General features: G+C 48.9%; 1 protein-coding gene across 1 annotated transcript in view; it reads left to right on the top strand.

The window, feature by feature from the left end:
• Positions 1-20563, top strand: part of INCA1 (inhibitor of CDK, cyclin A1 interacting protein 1) — a 130804-nt gene that overhangs the window by 11676 nt on the left and 98565 nt on the right. Inside the window, exons 3-4 of the mRNA XM_075346738.1 lie at positions 3702-3818; positions 3923-3950. Of these exons, the coding sequence (XP_075202853.1) occupies positions 3702-3818; positions 3923-3950 (145 nt within the window). The remainder of the gene's footprint in view (positions 1-3701; positions 3819-3922; positions 3951-20563) is intronic.

Raw genomic sequence — 20563 nt, 5'->3', positions numbered from 1 at the left:
AGATCTCTCTGTGTGTATTGACTCTATATAATATATAGAAATAGATCCCTCTGTATGTAATGACTCTATATAATATATAGGAATAGATCCCTCTGTGTGTAATGACTCTATATAATATATAGGAATAGATCCCTCTGTGTGTAATGATTCTATATAATATATAGGAATAGATCCCTCTGTGTATAATGACTCTTTATAATATATAGGAATAGATCCCTCTATGTGTAATGACTCTATATAATATATAGGAATAGATCCCTCTATGTGTAATGACTCTATATAATATATAGGAATAGATCCCTCTATGTGTAATGACTCTATATAATATATAGGAATAGATCCCTCTATGTGTAATGACTCTATATAATATATAGGAATAGATCCCTCTGTGTGTAAGGATTCTATATAATATATAGGAATAGATCCCTCTATGTGTAATGACTCTATATACACCATGTTCCAAGTTATTATGCATATTATATTTTTCTCTGATTTTCCTAAATGCTCGGTGCAGATGACCGTCCGTCTAATAAAAGTCATCCCCCGTTAGAGGATACATGGAATTTTATTGTAGAAATCTCCCAGTGATAACAGTATAATCTTCCTGTTCCACATTATTAGGCACAGGAGAGTTTCTAAACATTTTATATGTTGTAAGGCCTAAAACACACATCCGTGAAAACCACGTCCGTGTAAAACGGGCAGTATTTCGGGTCCGTTTTCCGTTTTTTAGGTCCGTTTTTATGGTATGTGTGTCCTGCGTATGTATCCCGTATGCTAGCCGTATGTGCGTGTGAAATGTCCATGTGTGCGTCTGAAACTTAACTGACATGTGTTTGTGTTGTCCGTGTGGAATGTCCGTGTGTGTGATGCAAAATGTCGTTTACTACATGTCGGCAGACAGCAGACTAAGTAGCGCGATGAGAATGAACTCGGGTGAACTTCACCCGACTTCATTGTCATGCCGCGGCTTTGTCTGTGTGCTGTGTACTGATTAGCGGTCACCGGTGACGGATTCACTGGTGACCGCTAATCCCCCGAGTGACTGAAGTGTCCCCCCCTCTCTCATACTCACCGATCCCCGATCACCGGCGCTGCACGGCGTTCACACTGCTCCGGCGGCTTTTTCTAATTTGAAAAAGCCGGCCGCTCATTAAACAATCTCGTATTCCCTGCTTTCCCCGCCCACCGGCACCTATGATTGGTTTCAGTGAGACACGCCCCCCACGCTGAGTGACAGGTGTCTCACTGCACCTAATCACAGCAGCCGGTGGGCGTGTCACTATGGAGTATAGAAATAAATAAATAATTAAAAAAAACGGCGTGCGGTCCCCCCAAATTTAATACCAGCCAGATAAAGCCATATGGCTGAAGGCTGGTATTCTCAGGATGGGGAGCTCCACGTTATGGGGAGCCCCCCAGCCTAACAATATCAGCCAGCAGCCGCCCAGAATGGCCACATACATTAGATGCGACAGTTCTGGGACTGTACCCGGCTCTTCCCGATTTGCCCTGGTGCGTTGGCAAATCGGGGTAATAAGGAGTTGTTGGCAGCCCATAGCTGCCAATAAGTCCTATCATGTCAGGCGTCTCCCGGAGAAACCTTCCATGATTAATCTGTAAATTACAGTAAATAAACACACACACCCAAAAAATCCTTTATTAGAAATAAAAAACACAAACCAATTCCCTGGTTCACCACTTTAATCAGCCCCAAAAAGCCCTCCATGTCCGGCGGAATCCAGGATGGTCCAGCGTCGCTTCCAGCTCTGCTGCATGAAGGTGACTGGAGCAGCAGAAGAAACCGCCGCTCCTGTCAGCTCCACGCAGCAAATGAAGAGAGCCGCGTGATCGGCTGAGCTGTCACTGAGGTTACCTGGATCCAGCGGTGGATGCAGCAGTGGCCGCGGGTAACCTCAGTGACAGCTCAGCTGATCGCGCTACTCACCGCTGCTCCGGTCAGCTCCACGCAGCAACTGAGGTGAGCAGCGTGTAAAGTACCCTTAAGCGTTCTATTTCTTCCGAATTGTAGTAGGTTATAATAAACTCCCTCCACTTTTTGAACTGACTACCCAATCGTCCCGACTTCCTTCCAGCATCAAGGCCCTCTAACTCCATCAGCCGTTTTATGTAGATTATTACTTCTTCGAACGAGGGAGAGCTGCTGTTTTGATGTGAACTGCCTCCCACCCTCATAGATCTTTTGCTTCATGATACTCCAAAGGTTCTCTATAGGGTTGAGGTCAGGGGAAGATGGTGGCCACACCATGAGTTTATCTCCTTTTATGCCCATAGCAGCCAATGTCACAGAGGTATTCTTTGCAGCATGAGATGGTGCATTGTCATGTATGAAGATGATTTTGCTTTTGAAGCCACGTTTTTGCTTTTTGTACCATGGAAGAAAGTTGTCAGTCAGAAACTCTATATACTTTGCAGAGGTAATTTTCCCACCTTCGGGAACCCTAAAGGGGCGTACCAGATGTCACTCCATGATTCCGACCCAAAACATGCCTCCTCCAGCTTCTTGCTGACGTCACAGCCTTGTTGGGACATGGTGGCCATCCACCACCCATCCACTACTCCATCCATCAGGACCATCCAGGGTTGCTCCACACTCATCAGTAAACAAGACTGTTTGAAACCTAGTCTTCATGGATGTTGGGGACACTGCAACCGCTTCTGCTTGTGAGCACTGGTCAGGGGTGGCCGAATAGTAGGTTTATGCACCACAGCAAGCCTCTGAAGGATCCTACACCTTGAGGTTCGAGGGACTCCAGAGGCACCAGCAGATTCACATATCTGTTTGCTGGTTTGTAATGGCTTTTTAGCAGCTGCTCTCTTAATCCGATGGACTCGCCTGGCAGAAACCTTCCTCATTCTGCCTTTATCTGCACAAACACGTCTGTGCTCAGAATCAGCCACAAATCTCTGCACAGTGCGATGATCACGCTTAGGTTTTCATGAAATATCTAATGTTTTCATCCCTTGTCCAAGGCATTGCACTATTTGATGCTTTTCGGCAGCAGAGAGATCATTTTTCTTTCTTTACTTGAAAACTGCGGCTGCTTAATATTGTGGAACATCCAGTTTTCCTTTTATTGGGCCTCACCTGAAAACTAATTATCACAGGTATCGGAGATTGATTTCAGTGATCCAAAGAACCCTGAGACACAAAACCGTCAATGAGGTTCATTATTAATCGCTGGGACACTTACATCCAATCTGCATAATAATTTGGAACTTGGTATAATATATAGGAATAGATCCCTCTGTGTGTAATGACTTTATATAATATATAGGAATAGATCCCTCTGTGTGTAATGACTTTATATAATATATAGGAATAGATCCCTCTGTGTGTAATGACTCTATATAATATATAGGAATAGATCCCTCTGTGTGTAATGACTTTATATAATATATAGGAATAGATCCCTCTGTGTGTAATGACTCTATATAATATATAGGAATAGATCCCTCTGTGTGTAATGACTTTATATAATATATAGGAATAGATCCCTCTGTGTAATGACTCTATATAATATATGCGTTTCCATTTTTGTATTGAATTACTGACATAAATTAACTTTTTGATGATATTCTAAGTTATTGAGATGCCCCTGTATATGGCCCTTGTGCCCACATCTCTGCTGACCACCATATAGACCTTGTTCTGATCGTCGTTGTGTTATGTCCTGCAGACGATCTCGGACAGTCAGCCGTCTGCTCCCTGAGCCCATCCTTCCTCATTCACCGCTGCTTCACCCGGAGAAGCGCTATGGGCCTGAGTTTTGGGATCGTCTTCTGAGCCAACCCACGTAAGTGACCACTTCTCCAGCACTGTAGTACTAGCCCCTCTTACCCCCATCACTATCCATCCGCCACCTATTTATTTTCTTATATAATAACTTTATTCTTTTAGTAGCTACAACCCTGGAATCCCTGGAGCGGTAAGTCACCAGACATCACTTACCAGTGTGTAAAGGTAAATTTGTATGTCTTACCCTTTTATCTTCCAGTCTGTAAAGACTGATAGGCTGTGTGCGCACATTGCGTTTTTTCAGGCGTTTACGCAGCGTTTTAAACTGCAGCATAAATGCAAGCGTTCTGCTTCCCCAGCAAAGTCTATGAGAAGTCAGCAAATTCCATGCGCACGTTGCTTTTTTAAAAGCAGCGTTTTGGATGCCAAATATTTCACAAAATCGATGCGTTTGAAAAAGCAGCATGACACTTCTTTTGAGCGTTTTGGTTGCATTTTCCACCCATTGAAATCGATGTCGATGTTGGACTGCCTCTCTGTCTGTCGATGTCGGTCTCTCTCTCTCTGTCGGTCTCTCGGTCGGTCTCTCCCCCTCTCTCATACTCGCCGATCATCGGCGCTGCACGGCTGTCACAAAGCTTCAGCGGCTTCTCCTGATTTGAAAATGCTGGACGCTTATTTTCTTTGTCGCTCCTTATTGGGAGACCCAGACAATTGGGTGTATAGCTATGCCTCCGGAGGCCACACAAAGTATTACACTAAAAGTGTAAAGCCCCTCCCCTTCAGCCTATACACCCCCCGTGCTGCCACGGGCTCATCAGTTCTTATGCTTTGTGCGAAGGAGGTCAGACATGCACGCATAGCTCCACAGCTTAGTCAGCAGCAGCTGCTGACTATGTCGGATGGAAGAAAAGAGGGCCCATAACGGCCCCCAGCATGCTCCCTTCTCACCCCACTCTTGTCGGCGGTGTTGTTAAGGTTGAGGTATCCATTGCGGGTACGGAGGCTGGAGCCCACATGCTGCTTTCCTTCCCCATCCCTCAATTAGGGCTCTGGGTGAAGTGGGATCCTTTCGGTCTCCAGGCACAGGAGACCGTGCTCCATCCACAGCTTCTGAGGACCATGCTGGATAGGAGCCGAGTATCGTTCAGGGACATGGCCCTGCTACTTTGAGGTACTCTGTGTCCCCGTGGGGACCGCGCACAGCAACACTCCAGCATTGCTGGGTGTGCTAGTGCACCGGGGACAGCAGCGCTGACTGCGTTTGTGCCATTACACACTTCAGCGTCGCTGAGTGTGTTCGTGTAGGGGGACTGCCGCGCTGACCGCCGCTGCCATGGTTATCACTGCGGCGCGGCTGGGACTGTTAGTGCGCCGGGGACTTCCGCGCCGACCGCGCTTATACGGCGGCCGCGCTTATAACTCGAGTCCCCGGCTTTTGCGGCCTAGTCTCGTTTTCTTCCCGCCCCCAGCCCTGCCAGTCAGGGGAAGGGCGGGACGCTGTACAGGACGGCAGCACTGAGGGCTGGAGCATGCTTTGCATACTCCACCCCCCTCACTCTGCACAGTGGGGCACCAGTTCCCGCACTTTTCTGGGTCACGCCCACGGCTCCCTCCTCTCCTCAGGACGCCGGCAGCCATTCCTCTCAGCTCTGCTAACGCTGGAGAGGAGAGACAAGCTCAAGGAGACCCAGGCAGGATTTCTGGTGCCCACACAACCGCTTTGCGCAGGCGGTAAGCAGCACCTGTGGTGCTGGCCCCACTAGTGCAGAAGTGTACTTATAGATTATATGATTATAGACTATACTTTACACTGTATGGTGCACTGTTGATTTTTGTCTATATAACCTCCTGTATTGCTCAGAGGAGACAACAGCATGTCGTCCACAAATAGCAAGGGTGCCAAAGCACAGACTTACTATGCTGCCTGTGCAGCATGTACGGCTATACTGCCGGCAGGTTCCACTGACCCTCATTGTGTGCAATGCTCGGCCCCTGTGGCACTTTCTCAGCCGGAGCCTCTGCTAAGGGTGGCCCAGGGAGAACCACCTGTTAACACTGTCCAGGTGACAGGGACGGAGTTTGCAGTTTTTACTGAAAGACTTTCTGAGACTATGGCTAAGATATTAGAAGCCTTGCAGTCCAGGCCGGCATCTCAAGCCAGGGGCACTGTGGAATCATTGCCCCCTGGTCCCCCTCAGTTGGAACAGCAATGTCCTCCCGGGGTGTCTCATGGATCCCAGGGTGAGGTCTCTGACACGGACCGCAGCCCCAGACCGATTAAGCGAGCTCGCTATGATATCCCCTCGACATCATCACAATGTTCAGGGTCTCAGCGAGAGGACTCTCTGTATGATGAAGCGGAGGTAGCTGATCAGGATTCTGACCCTGAAGCCGCTCTCAACCTTGATACTCCTGATGGGGACGCCATAGTGAATGATCTTATTGCGTCCATCAATGAAATGTTGGATATTTCTCCCTCAGCTCCTCCAGTAGAGGAGTCAGCTTCTCAGCAGGAGAAATTCCATTTCAGGTTTCCCAAGCGTACAAACAGTATGTTTCTGGACCACTCTGACTTCAGAGAGGCAGTCCAGAAACACCGAGCTTGTCCAGATAAGCGTTTTTCCAAGCGCCTTAAGGATACACGTTACCCTTTCCCCCCTGACGTGGTCAAGGGCTGGACTCAGTGTCCCAAGGTGGATCCTCCAATCTCCAGACTTGCGGCTAGATCCATAGTTGCAGTGGAAGATGGAGCTTCACTCAAGGATGCCACTGACAGACAGATGGAGCTCTGGTTGAAATCCATCTATGAAGCTATCGGCGCGTCTTTTGCTCCAGCATTCGCAGCCGTATGGGCACTCCAAGCTATCTCAGCTGGTCAGGCGCAAATTGACGCACTCACACGTACGTCTGCGCCGCAGGTGGCGTCCATAACCTCTCAAACGTCGGCATTTGCGTCCTACGCTATTAATGCTGTCCTGGACTCTGCGAGCCGTACGGCGGTTGCAGCCGACAATTCGGTGGCAATACGCAGGGCCTTGTGGCTGCGGGAATGGAAGGCAGATTTGGCTTCCAAAAAGTGCTTAACTGGATTGCCATTTTCTGGCGACCGTTTGTTTGGTGAGAGATTGGATGAAATCATCAAACAATCCAAGGGAAAGGAAACATCCTTACCCCAGGCCAAACCAAAAACACCCCAACAGAGGAGGGGACAGTCGAGGTTTCGGTCCTTTCGGGGTGCGGGCAGGTCCCAATTCTCCTCGTCCAAAAGGCCTCAGAAGGATCAGAGGAACTCCGACGCATGGCGGTCTAAATCACGCCCTAAAAAGACCGCCGGAGGTGCCGCTACTAAGGCGGCTTCCTCATGACTTACGGCCTCCTCACACCGCATCCTCGGTCGGTGGCAGGCTCTCCCGCTTTTGCGACACCTGGCTACCACAAGTAAAAGACCGTTGGGTGAGAGACATTTTGTCTCACGGTTACAGGATAGAGTTCAGCTCTCGTCCTCCGACTCGATTCTTCAGAACATCTCCGCCTCCCGAGCGAGCCGAGGCTCTTCTTCAGGCGGTGGGCATTCTGAAGGCAGAAGGAGTGGTGGTCCCGGTTCCTCTTCAGCAACAGGGTCACGGTTTCTACTCCAACCTGTTTGTGGTTCCAAAGAAGGACGGGTCCTTCCGTCCTGTTTTGGACCTAAAACTGCTCAACAAACACGTAAGGACCAGGCGGTTCCGGATGGAATCCCTCCGCTCCGTCATCGCCTCAATGTCCCAAGGAGATTTCCTAGCATCGATCGATATCAAGGATGCTTATCTCCACGTACCAATTGCTCCAGAGCATCAGCGCTTCTTGCGCTTCGCCATAGGAGACGAACACCTTCAGTTCGCGGCACTGCCGTTCGGCCTGGCGACAGCCCCAAGGGTTTTCACCAAGGTCATGGCTACAGTAGTTGCGGTCCTCCACTCTCAGGGTCACTCAGTGATACCTTACTTAGACGATCTGCTGGTCAAGGCACCCTCTCAAGAGGCATGCCAACACAGCCTCAACGTTACTCTGGAGATTCTCCAGAGTTTCGGGTGGATCATCAATTTTAAAAAGTCAAATCTGACACCGGTCCAATCGCTGACATATCTTGGCATGGAGTTTCATACTCTTCCAGCGATAGTGAAGCTTCCGCTGGACAAACAGCGTTCACTACAGACAGGGGTGCAATCTCTCCTTCAAGGTCGGTCACACCCCTTGAGGCGCCTCATGCACTTCCTGGGGAAGATGGTGGCAGCAATGGAAGCAGTCCCTTTCGCGCAGTTTCACCTGCGTCCACTTCAATGGGACATCCTACGCAAGTGGGACAGGATGCCGACGTCCCTAGACAGGAACGTCTCCCTCTCTCAGGCAACCAAAGCTTCCCTTCGGTGGTGGCTTCTTCCCACCTCATTATCGAAAGGGAAATCCTTCCTACCCCCATCCTGGGCGGTGGTCACGACGGACGCGAGTCTGTCAGGGTGGGGAGCAGTTTTTCTCCACCACAGGGCTCAGGGTACGTGGACTCAGCAAGAGTCCTCACTTCAGATCAATGTTCTGGAGATCAGGGCAGTGTATCTTGCCCTAAAAGCGTTCCAGCAGTGGCTGGAAGGCAAGCAGATCCGAATTCAGTCGGACAACTCCACAGCGGTGGCTTACATCAACCACAAAGGTGGGACACACAGTCGGCAAGCCTTCCAGGAAGTCCGGCGGATTCTGCTGTGGGTGGAAGCCACAGCATCCACCATATCCGCAGTTCACATCCTGGGCGTAGAAAACTGGGAAGCAGACTTTCTCAGTCGCCAGGGCATGGACGCAGGGGAATGGTCCCTTCACCCGGACGTGTTTCAGGAGATCTGTTGCCGCTGGGGGATGCCGGACGTCGACCTAATGGCGTCACGGCACAACAACAAGGTCCCAACATTCATGGCTCGATCTCAAGATCACAGAGCTCTGGCGGCAGACGCCTTAGTTCAGGATTGGTCGCAGTTTCGGCTTCCTTATGTGTTTCCTCCTCTGGCACTGTTGCCCAGAGTGTTACGCAAGATCAGGGCCGACTGCCGCCGCGTCATCCTCGTCGCTCCAGACTGGCCGAGGAGGTCGTGGTACCCGGATCTGTGGCATCTCACGGTCGGCCAACCGTGGCACTGCCAGACCGACCAGATTTGCTGTCTCAAGGGCCGTTTTTCCATCTGAATTCTGCGGCCCTCAACCTGACTGTGTGGCCATTGAGCCCTGGATCCTAGCGTCTTCAGGATTATCTCAAGAGGTCATTGCCACTATGAGACAGGCTAGGAAACCAACGTCCGCCAAGATCTACCACAGGACGTGGAAAATATTCCTGTCGTGGTGCTCTGCTCAGGGGTTTTCTCCCTGGCCATTTGCCTTGCCCACTTTTCATCTCAATCAGGACATCTCCTTACCCTCGTTTTGTCCTCATCCAGTTCACCAATGTGAAAAGGATGTGCACTTGTTAGATCTGGTGAGAGCACTCAGACTCTACATTTCTCGTACGGCGCCCCTGCGCCGCTCCGATGCTCTCTTTGTCCTTGTCGCTGGCCAGCGTAAAGGGACACAAGCTTCCAAGTCAACCCTGGCTCGGTGGATCAAGGAACCAATTCTCGAAGCTTACCGTTCCTCGGGGCTTCCGGTTCCCTCAGGACTGAAGGCCCATTCTACCAGGGCCGTGGGAGCGTCCTGGGCCTTGCGACACCAGGCTACGGCTCAGCAGGTGTGCCAGGCAGCTACCTGGTCGAGCCTGCACACTTTCACGAAACACTATCAGGTGCATACCTATGCTTCGGCAGATGCCAGCCTAGGTAGGCGAGTCCTTCAGGCGGCAGTTGCCCACCTGTAGGACGGAGCCGTTACGGCTCTATTATGAGGTATTATTTACCCACCCAGGGACTGCTTTTGGACGTCCCAATTGTCTGGGTCTCCCAATAAGGAGCGACAAAGAAGAAGGGAATTTTGTTTACTTACCGTAAATTCCTTTTCTTCTAGCTCCAATTGGGAGACCCAGCACCCGCCCCTGTTTTTGTATACACATGTTGTTCATGTTAAATGGTTTCAGTTCTCCGATATTCCTTCGGATTGAATTTACTTTAAACCAGTTTATAATTTTTTCCTCCTTCGGGCTTTTGCACCAAAACTGATGAGCCCGTGGCAGCACGGGGGGTGTATAGGCTGAAGGGGAGGGGCTTTACACTTTTAGTGTAATACTTTGTGTGGCCTCCGGAGGCATAGCTATACACCCAATTGTCTGGGTCTCCCAATTGGAGCTAGAAGAAAAGGAATTTACGGTAAGTAAACAAAATTCCCTTCATTCCATCTCATATTCCCTGCTTCCCCCGCCCACCGGCGCCTATGATTGGTTACATTCAGATGTGCCCCCACGCTGAGTGACAGCTGTCTTACTGCAACCAATCACAGCCGCCGGTGGGCGGGTCTATATAGTGCAGTGAAATAAATAAATAATTAAAAAAAAAACGACGTGCGTTTCCCCCCAATTTTGATATTAGCCAAGGTAAAGCCACATGGCTGAAGGCTTGTATTCTCAGAATGGGAAGCCCCACATTATGGGGAGCCCCCAGCCTAAAAATATCAGCCAGCAGCCGCCCGGAATTGCCGCATCCATTAGATGCGACAGTCCTGGGAGTCTACCTGGCTCATCCCGAATTGTCCTGGTGCAGTGGCAATTGAGGTAATAAGGAGTTAATGGCAGCCCATAGCGGCCACTAAGTCCAAGGTTAATCATGGCAAGCCGTCTATGAGACACCCACAATGATTAACCTGTAAGTGAAAATAAATAATCACATACACCCGAAAAAATCCTTTATTTGGAATAAAAGACAAAAAAACACTCTCTTTCACCACTTTATTAAAATCCCCAAATACACCTCCAGGTCCGGCGTAATTCTCACGAGGTCCCGCGACGCTTTCAGCTCTGCTACATTGGTAGCTGACAGGAGCGGCCACTGACCACGACCGCTCTCTGTGAGCTCCACACAGCAACTGAAGTGAGCCGCGCTATCAGCGGTGTCGTCACTCAGGTCACCCAAAGCCACCGCTGGATTCTCCAATTGTGACAGTAAGTCTCCCGAGTGACTGAAGTGAGTCGCAATATCAGCGGTGTCGTCACTCAGGTCACCCACAGCCACCGAAGGATTCTCCAATTGTGACAGTAAGCCGCCCGAGTGATTGAAGTGACCAGCGGTGCCCTCACTCAGGTGATTATGGTCTCGGGTAAAGGACTCCAGCTGGCCGCGGGTAACCTGAGTGACGGCACCGCTGATCACGCGGCTCACTTCAGTCACTCAGGGAATTTGCGGTCACCGGTGAGTCACCACAAATCAGGCCGCGGCACAGAGACCGAGCCGTGCAATGACAATGAAGTTGGGTGAAGTTCATCCGAGTTCATTCTGATCGCGCGGCTCTGTCTCGCAGCCAGCTATGCTCTATGGGGATGTAGCAGAGCCGAGTGGGACCGTTCTATGGGGATGTAGCAGTGCCAAGTGGGACATTGCACTGTCAAAAATGCATCCAAAATGCATTCAAAACGCATTCAAAAAGCATCCAAAATGCATGCGTTTTGAATGCATTTTTTTGTCAAACGCATTGTTTACAGTTGTCAAAATGCTGCAGTTTATTTGTCAAGTCAGAACGCAGCGTGCGCACATAGCCATATAGTTCCCCATATCCATAGCTTTACAAGGGCTCGTTAAAGAGTTTTCGTCTTGGACGGCACAATTCTCTTTACTACAGAATCTAGTGAAAAATATTGTAGGATGGAAAAGTGAAAGAGAAAAATAATTTCTGCCTTTGTTGCTCGGGTTTAGATTTTACTGCATTTATTGATCTGTAAAAATGACGTGGACATCTGGTTGATGTCTCCATATTACGAAAACCATAACGTGTTTATTTTTGTGTGTTTTTGTTTTATAAGCTGTAGTTTTTACACGTACCACTGTGGGGTACACAATACTTTTTAACCCCTTCCTGATTGGGCAGTTTTCCATTTTTGTGATTTTGTTTTTTTCCCTCCCATTAATCCAAGAGCAATGACGTTTTTTAATTTTCCATCCACACAGCCGTGTGAGGGCTTGTTTTCTGCCGGACTAGTTGTACTTTTGAATGGCGCCATCCATTATATCATGTGCTGCACTGGAAAACGGGGGGGGGGAGTGCAATTCCGCAATTGTTTTTTTATTTACTATGTTCACTGTACAGTAAAACTGTCCAGGCTGTATGATAATGCAGATACCAAACATGTTTACGTTTTTTGTGTTGAAAAAAAATGTAAAAAAAATCAGAAATTTGTAAAAAAAAAAATGTGACTTCTGTCACCATTTTCCAAAAGCCGTAACGTTTTTTATTTTCAGGATATGAAATTTTTTTGTGCCCTGAGATGACGGACTTATTGATATCACTTTGGGGTAGATAAGATATTTTAATCGCCTCCTATTATATTTTTTCGTGTTGTTATGATGGCCAAAAATGCATAATTCTGTCGTTTTGCTTTTTTTTTCTCGTTTTGTGGTTTACCAATCAGATTAATTCATTTTATATATTGATGAAGTGGACTTTTGTGAACACAGCGATATCACTATTATTATTATTTATTATTATAGCGCCATTAATTTCATGGCACTTTACAAGTGAGAAAGGGTACACCTAAAAACTAGTACAACAATCGTTAACAGTACAAAACAGACTAGTATAGGAGGAGAGAGGACCCTGCCCGGGAGGGCTCACAGTCTACAGGAGGAGAGAGGACCCTGCCCGCGAGGGCTCACAGTCTACAGGAGGAGAGAGGACCCTACCCGCGAGGGCTCACAGTCTACAGGAGGGGAGAGGACCCTGCCCGCGAGGGCTCACAGTCTACAGGAGGAGAGAGGACCTTACCCGCGAGGGCTCACAGTCTACAGGAGGGGAGAGGACCCTGCCCGAGAGGGCTCACAGTCTACAGGAGGAGAGAGGACCCTGCCCGCGAGGGCTCACAGTCTACAGGAGGGGAGAGGACCCTGCCCGCGAGGGCTAACAGTCTACAGGAGAGGTCTACAGGAGGGGAGAGGACCCTGCCCGCGAGGGCTCACAGTCTACAGGAGGGGAGAGGATCCTGCCCGTGAGGGCTAACAGTCTACAGGAGGGGAGAGGACCCTGCCCGCGAGGGCTAACAGTCTACAGGAGGGGAGAGGACCCTGCCCGCGAGGGCTCACAGACTACAGGAGGAGAGAGGACCCTGCCCGCGAGGGCTCACAGTCTACAGGAGGAGAGAGGACCCTGCCCGCGAGGGCTCACAGTCTACAGGAGGGGAGAGGACCCTGCCCGCGAGGACTCACAGTCTACAGGAGGAGAGAGGACCCTGCCCGCGAGGGCTCACAGTCTACAGGAGGGGAGAGGACCCTGCCCGCGAGGGCTCACAGTCTACAGGGAATGGGTGATGGTACAGTAGGTGAGGACAGAGCTGGTTGCGCAGTGGTCTACTGGACTGAGGACTATTAGAGGTTGTAGGCTTGTCGGAAGAGTTGGGTCTTGAGGTTCCTCTTGAAGCTTTCCACGGTAGTGGAGAGTCTGATGTGCTGGGGTAGAGCGTTCCAGAGTATGGGGGAGGCACGGGAGAAATCTTGTACACGATTGTGAGAAGAGGAGATGAGAGGGGAGTAGAGAAGGAGATCTTGTGAGGATCTGAGGTTGCGTGCAGGTAGGTACCGGGAGACTAGGTCACAGATGTAGGGAGGAGACAGGTTGTGGGTGGCTTTGTATGTCATGGTTAATGTTTTGAACTGAATTCTTTGGGCAATGGGAAGCCAGTGAAGGGATTGGCAGAGAGGAGAGGCTGGGGAGTAGCGAGGGGAAAAGGGGATTAAGCGGGCCGCAGAGTTTAGGATAGATTGGAGGGGTGCAAGAGTGTTGGAGGGGAGGCCAGAGAGCAGGAGGTTGCAGTAGTTGAGGCGGGAGATGATGAGGGCATGCACTAATGTTTTTGCTGATTCTTGGTTAAGGAAAGCACGGATCCGGGAGATATTTTTGAGTTGTAGTCGGCATGAGGTGAAGAGGGCTTGGATGTGCGATACCAAATATATGTATTTTTTTTCTTACTTTTTAATGCAGAAAAAAGGAGGTGATTTGAACTTTCATATTTTTATTTTTTTAAAACTTTTTTTTTAACTTTTCTGTGTATTTGTTAGTCCCCTAAACTTGCGATCATCTGATAACAGTATGACTGTATATAGCAGAAATCACGGTCTCCTGTGACCACCAGCCAGAGGCAGGAGAATGTCATGACAGGCACGGGGGTCACCAATCTGTTCACAGAACCAGACACCCCATTTCCATCCTGCGTCAAATATCACTGTCAGAGATGACAGCGGCATTTAACATGTTAACAGGCACGGGCGGATCTCAACTCCACCTGCAGCTGTTAGAGGCAGATGATGGCTGAATAACACAACCATCATCTGTCTTCAAAGATACGGGCTCAGCGTTGCAGCTCACATCAAAGTCAAGGACACAACATGACGTAGCCGTACGTCACATCTTGGAAAGGGATTAATGGCCCAGTGCACTTCCGAAGCGGAGACAGGTGTCCATGAGTTGAAGCCCTGTGTAAACAGCCAGTATTGGTGGCACCCGACTTCAATAAGGAATTAGTGGTCCAGACAGACCCTTCAGAGGTCTTGTTGGGAGTCATATTGTCTCAGGAAATAAATGGCGAGAAACATCCAATATTATACCTGAGTAAGAGCTACGCCATCATGGAGAAAGAATGCTTGAGCATTAAATGCGCGGATGACAACTTAAAGTACGACTTGTTAGGCCAAAAGTTCAGGTTGGTGTCAAATCATACGCCCCTGGGATGGAAGAGGGAAAGGAAATGGAAGACAGCCTGCGTGACCAGGTGGTTCTAGCACTCCAGGACTTCAGCTGCCATGTAGAGCACAGGCCCGGGAAATTACATGGTAACAAAGATGCCCTGTTGAGGCTTCCCTGTTTAGTGATGGAAGGTGCAAAGCTCCCCGGCTTTCGTCAGAGAGGGGAGATATGTAAGATTGTCACTGTTAACATCCTTGAGGGGAGATATGTTCCACCAAGGTTGATAGCTTTGGTGATGTGAAACCCAGATGTAGGCTCAAACATGCTATGTACTTCGACGGTTAATTTGCCATGTTGTTTTTTTGTGAACAACTCTTTACGGACAGAGCGGCAAACATCGTTCCGGCCAGGACCATGATGTGGATCCACTGGACCACGGATCCCAGGCTTACCCTGGAGGGATGTGGTTAAGCGGCTGCCTGGTCTTCTCTAGAACCTCTGGTGGTGAGGTTAGGATTGTTCTGCAGGTACCATTCCAAGGCAGTCTCCAGATACGAAGAAGCTGACACTAATGGAAACACAAGATGGACAGGCAGGTATGGGGAGACAGGGCACAGGAACGGACACAGGAACACAGGCTGGTAACAGGACAAAGGAACGGATTCAGGAGCACAGGCAGGTACCGGGGGACAAGACGCAAGAACGGATACATGAACTCAGGCTGGTATCAGGACACAGGAATGGAATTAGGACCACAGGCGGGTACCGGTACTCAGGAATGGAATCAGGACCACAGGCGGGAACCGGGACACTAGAACCGATTCAGATACTCGGACAGGTAATGGTTCGGGTACAGGTTTAGGACCAGTTCAGAGATATGGGCATGCACCAAATCAGAATCCTGAAACCAGATAACAAGCTTGTAGCTACGAGGCACACTGGCTACAGGAAACAATGTTTCACAGGCATCATCCAGTCGGGGAGGGTGCCTTAAATACCTGGTACTCCCCAGCGATAGGCTGAGAACACATCAGGAGTGCGGGGAGCGCACGCGAGTTCTAATTGCGCAGCCCGGAGACCTGCACATTGTACACAGACATGGGAGCCATGGCGAGCACAAACAGTGAGCGGAGGGACAAGTGGGCATAGACTATGTCGGCATCCCTGCCGGTTATTGTCGGGAATGCTGGTGTTACAATAGTCAAAGAGATGGGTGGGATGGCTCTTCATATATCTCCTCCTGAGGGTGTGGTCCAGGAAGTCAATGAAAGCCTCTGGATTCACTCAGTGTTCGGTGTGTATGGAAGTGAGCACACCTCCAGAGCTGTGTGCGTATCGTGAAAGCTGAACCTTTTTCCTGAGTGGGCGATCCCCGCAGTTGTATGGACGGTTGATCTCTGTTCGTATTCTTTAAAGCATTCTTCTTTGATCAGTCATTATCAGAATTCTCACTTCTGAGGTAAAATCTGAACTCAGTGGAGACTTTCCCATCACTGAGATCGGAGATGGCGGATATCACTGATGAGATTCTATGTAGATAGACTGATCAATTCTGGAAGAGAAAGAAGAGAAGAGATACTGCAAATAAAATAAAAGGACGGTTACACTTTAAAGAAAGCAAACAGGGTTCATCAGTCCATACAACTGCGGAGTCTGTCGCTCAAGAAAAAGGTTCATCTTTCTCCATACGCACGCAGCTCTGGAGGTCTGCTCACCTCCATACACACTGAACACTGAGGGAATCCACAGGCATTTATTTACCTTCTGGACCACACCTTTGGCCAGAAAGGCTGTTCAAGTTTCGTTGATGAAGGCGGAAGCCGAAACATGCGTCGGGCAGGCTCAGTTCCCGGCAGTGGCTGCACGTGTTATTATCTGCTGTAAGTATGCTATTTTGCATGGAGGGATCATGCTTCATTTTGGTCAATGGCTAGGACTGATACATGGAGGCACTAATCATTAGTTGTGGTAATACCCGATTGTTTGCATAGGCTATAAATACTCCCTGGCAATAACTTATTGAAGTGTGGGTTAAATACTTGGATGCACCTATAGGCTGCAATCATCTCCTCTTTTGACAACAACCTAATTGTAGTGAGGGTTGCATTTTGGATATCTTTATAGGCTGCTTTTATCTGCTCCCTGATTACAATCTATTATAACGGGGTTTAAATAATTTGATTGACCAATGGGGCACATTTATTTATTTCCTAATAACCACTTACGTACCTTCTGTGGACGGTAACTTTGGGATATACTTATAGGCTGCATGCGTCTGCCCCTGATAATAACTTATTGGTAGTGGGAGCTAAACACTGTACAAACTTTAGCAGACCAATATGAAATATAGATAATGAACCCTTGCAATATATAGTTGCCTATGTGTCCACACCTATCAGGGTACATATGATTGTGTTGCACTACTAGCTCATTATTTTTATGCCTATATACAAATTGTGCAATATTCTATCTGATGTACCATTATTAGTGCCAATACCAGCTTCTTATCTGTAGAATGATTGTCAGCTTGTTGTATCATTTCATTTTTGCAGTCACGCTGATAATTTTCCATGTTCATTGATGGTAACTATGTGGTTGTTTACCCGTTGATCAATAAAGTATATATTCTCACTTGTAATCAGGATGTTTGGTCGTTTGCTGTTTTTTCTAAGTGGTTGTTCCTTATACGACTTGTCCAGTAATGTATATATGGTCCTATTTAGGTTGCATAGCATTGTCTATTATTATTCAGAGTAATGAAAGGGAAAATTGACTTCAATATAATAATAATAATTTTATTCATTTATATAGCGCTATTAATTCCATAGCACTTTACATACATTGGGAACACTGTCCCCATTGGGGCTCACAAGCTAGAGTCCCTATCTGTATGTTTTTGGAGTGTGGGAGGAAACCAGAGAACCGGGAGGAAACCCACGCAAACACGGGGAGAACATACAATCTCCTTGCAGATGGTGTCCTTGGTGGGATTTGAACCCAGGACCCCAGCGCTGCAAGACTGCAGTGCTAACCACTGAGCTACCACAAGACTGCAGTGCTAACCACTGAGCCACCGTGCCGCCCATGCGGACTATGCCCTTATGGTTTGTCTTTACAAGTTTTGTTGATGTATTTTTGTGCTGGATAATGAAGCCTTGAATAAAGCAGTGTGAGATTGAAACAGAAACCATTTCTTAAGTCTCTCTCATTAAAGGGAACCTGTCACCAGAATTTTCGCTATGAAACTAAGAGCCTCCCCTTCTGCAGCTCTTGGGCTACATTCTAGAAAGGTTCATCTTGCTTCTGGTCCCCCTTTCAGACCTAAATAACAACTTTATAAAAGATTACCTTTTGCTATGGCAATGAGGTTTGCTGGCCCCTTGGGCGGGCTGTATTTCGTCCATTATCCCCCCTCCTGCCACTGTTCGGCGTCCCCCAGTGTTCATTGACATAGATGGGGTCGCCGCCCTCCTGTTACGCAGTGCTCCTGAAGTCTCACGCATGCGCAGTGGCACTATCGCGGGACTGAGCACTGTTTTCAAATCGCGAGCGCCGGTGATGTTATTACGCAGGCACGAGATTATGGGCGGGGACTAGGATAACGCTGGTGATGACATTCACAGCGCCGCCCATAATCTCACGCCTGCGCAAAAACATCACCGGCGCTCGCGATTTGAAAAAAAACGCTCAGTCCCGCGATAGTGCCACTGCGCATGCGCGAGACTTCAGGAGCACTGCGGAAGATGTGGGTGGTGGCCTAATCTATGTAAATGAACACTGGGGGACGGCGAACAGCGGCAGAAGGGGGGGGATAACAGACGAAATACAGCCCGCCCCTGGGGCCAGCAAACGTCATTGCCATAGCAAAAGGTAATATTTTATAAAGTTGTTATTTAGGTCTGAAAGGGGGGCCAGTAGCAAGAGGAACCTTTCTAGAAAGCAGCCCCGGAGCTGCAGAAGGGGAGGCTTTTAGTTTCATAGCGAAAATTCTGGTGACAGGTTCCCTTTAAGCACATGAGTGAGCCAATCTACCACAATATACTGTATATTATACACTGGAGATCAAAATTAGAGAGCAATGTCTCATCACTCGCTTTTTTCAGAAATAATGTAATCTACATTGATGACCATGCTCCGTTTTTTTGTAAGGGGCGCACCGTGCCACTAGAGCAGGGTTTTATAAAAGGTCCAAAAGTTTATCATCATTAAACCTTTATTTTGTCAAAACAGGATGCTGATAATTAGAGAGCAGCAATGACTGCAGCACAGAGAGATGATCAGTAAATGTTCTGCAGGTAACAACAGTCACAATCAGTAGGACGTCGCTGGGAATGGTTCCAGCACATGTGCGGCCACAGGACATCACTAGTCTCTCACACTGCTCTGGGGGGATTTTGGCCCACTCTTCTTCCAGTCTCTTCCACAGGACATCACTAGCCTCTCACACTGCTCTGGGGGATTTTGGCCCACTCTTCTTCCAGTCTCTTCCACAGGACATCACTAGTCTCTCACACTGCTCTGGGGGGATTTTGGCCCACTCTTCTTCCAGTCTCTTCCACAGGACATCACTAGCCTCTCACACTGCTCTGGGGGATTTTGGCCCACTCTTCTTCCAGTCTCTTCCACAGGACATCACTAATCTCTCACACTGCTCTGGGGGGATTTTGGCCCACTCTTCTTCCAGTCTCTCCACAGGACATCACTAGTATCTCACACTGCTCTGGGGGGATTTTGGCCCACTCTTCTTCCAGTCTCTTCCACAGGACATCACTAGCCTCTCACACTGCTCTGGGGGGATTTTGGCCCACTCTTCTTCCAGTCTCTTCCACAGGACGTCACTAGTCTCTCACACTGCTCTCTGGGGATTTTGGCCCACTCTTCTTCCAGTCTCTTCCACAGGACATCACTGGTCTCTCACACTGCTCTGGGGGGATTTTGGTCCACTCTTCTTGCAGTCTCTCCACAGGACATCACTAGTATCTCACACTGCTCTGGGGGGATTTTGGCCCACTCTTCTTCCAGTCTCTTCCACAGGACATCACTAGCCTCTCACACTGCTCTGGGGGGATTTTGGCCCACTCTTCTTCCAGTCTCTTCCACAGGACGTCACTAGTCTCTCACACTGCTCTCTGGGGATTTTGGCCCACTCTTCTTCCAGTCTCTTCCACAGGACATCACTGGTCTCTCACACTGCTCTGGGGGGATTTTGGTCCACTCTTCTTGCAGTCTCTCCACAGGACATCTCTAGTATCTCACACTGCTCTGGTGGGATTTTGGTCCACTCTTCTTCCAGTCTCTTCCACAGGACATCACTAGTCTCTCACACTGCTCTGGGGGGATTTTGGCCCACTCTTCTTCCAGTCTCTTCCACAGGACATCACTAGTCTCTCACACTGCTATGGGGGGATTTTGGCCCACTCTTCTTCCAGTCTCTTCCACAGGACATCACTAGTCTCTCACACTGCTCTGGGGGGATTTTGGCCCACTCTTCTTCCAGTCTCTTCCACAGGACATCACTAGTCTCTCACACTGCTCTGGGGGGATTTTGGTCCACTCTTCTTCCAGTCTCTTCCACAGGACATCACTAGACTCTCAAACTGCTCTGGGGGGATTTTGGTCCACTCTTCTTCCAGTCTCTTCCTCAGGACATCACTAGTCTCTCACACTGCTCTGGGGGGATTTTGGTCCACTCTTCTTCCAGCCTCTTCCACAGGACATCACTAGTCTCTCACACTGCTCTGGGGGGATTTTGGCCCACTCTTCTTCCAGTCTCTTTCACAGGACATCACTAGTCCCTCACACTGCTCTGGGGGGATTTTGGCCCACTCTTCTTCCAGTCTCTTTCACAGGACATCACTAGTCTCTCACACTGCTCTGGGGGGATTTTGGCCCACTCTTCTTCCAGTCTCTTCCACAGGACATCACTAGTCTCTCACACTGCTCTGGGGGGATTTTTGTCCACTCTTCTTC

Source organism: Anomaloglossus baeobatrachus, chromosome 4 (assembly GCF_048569485.1).
Source record: "Anomaloglossus baeobatrachus isolate aAnoBae1 chromosome 4, aAnoBae1.hap1, whole genome shotgun sequence".
NCBI lineage: Eukaryota > Metazoa > Chordata > Amphibia > Anura > Aromobatidae > Anomaloglossus > Anomaloglossus baeobatrachus.
This window is presented reverse-complemented; position numbering and strand designations above follow the sequence as displayed.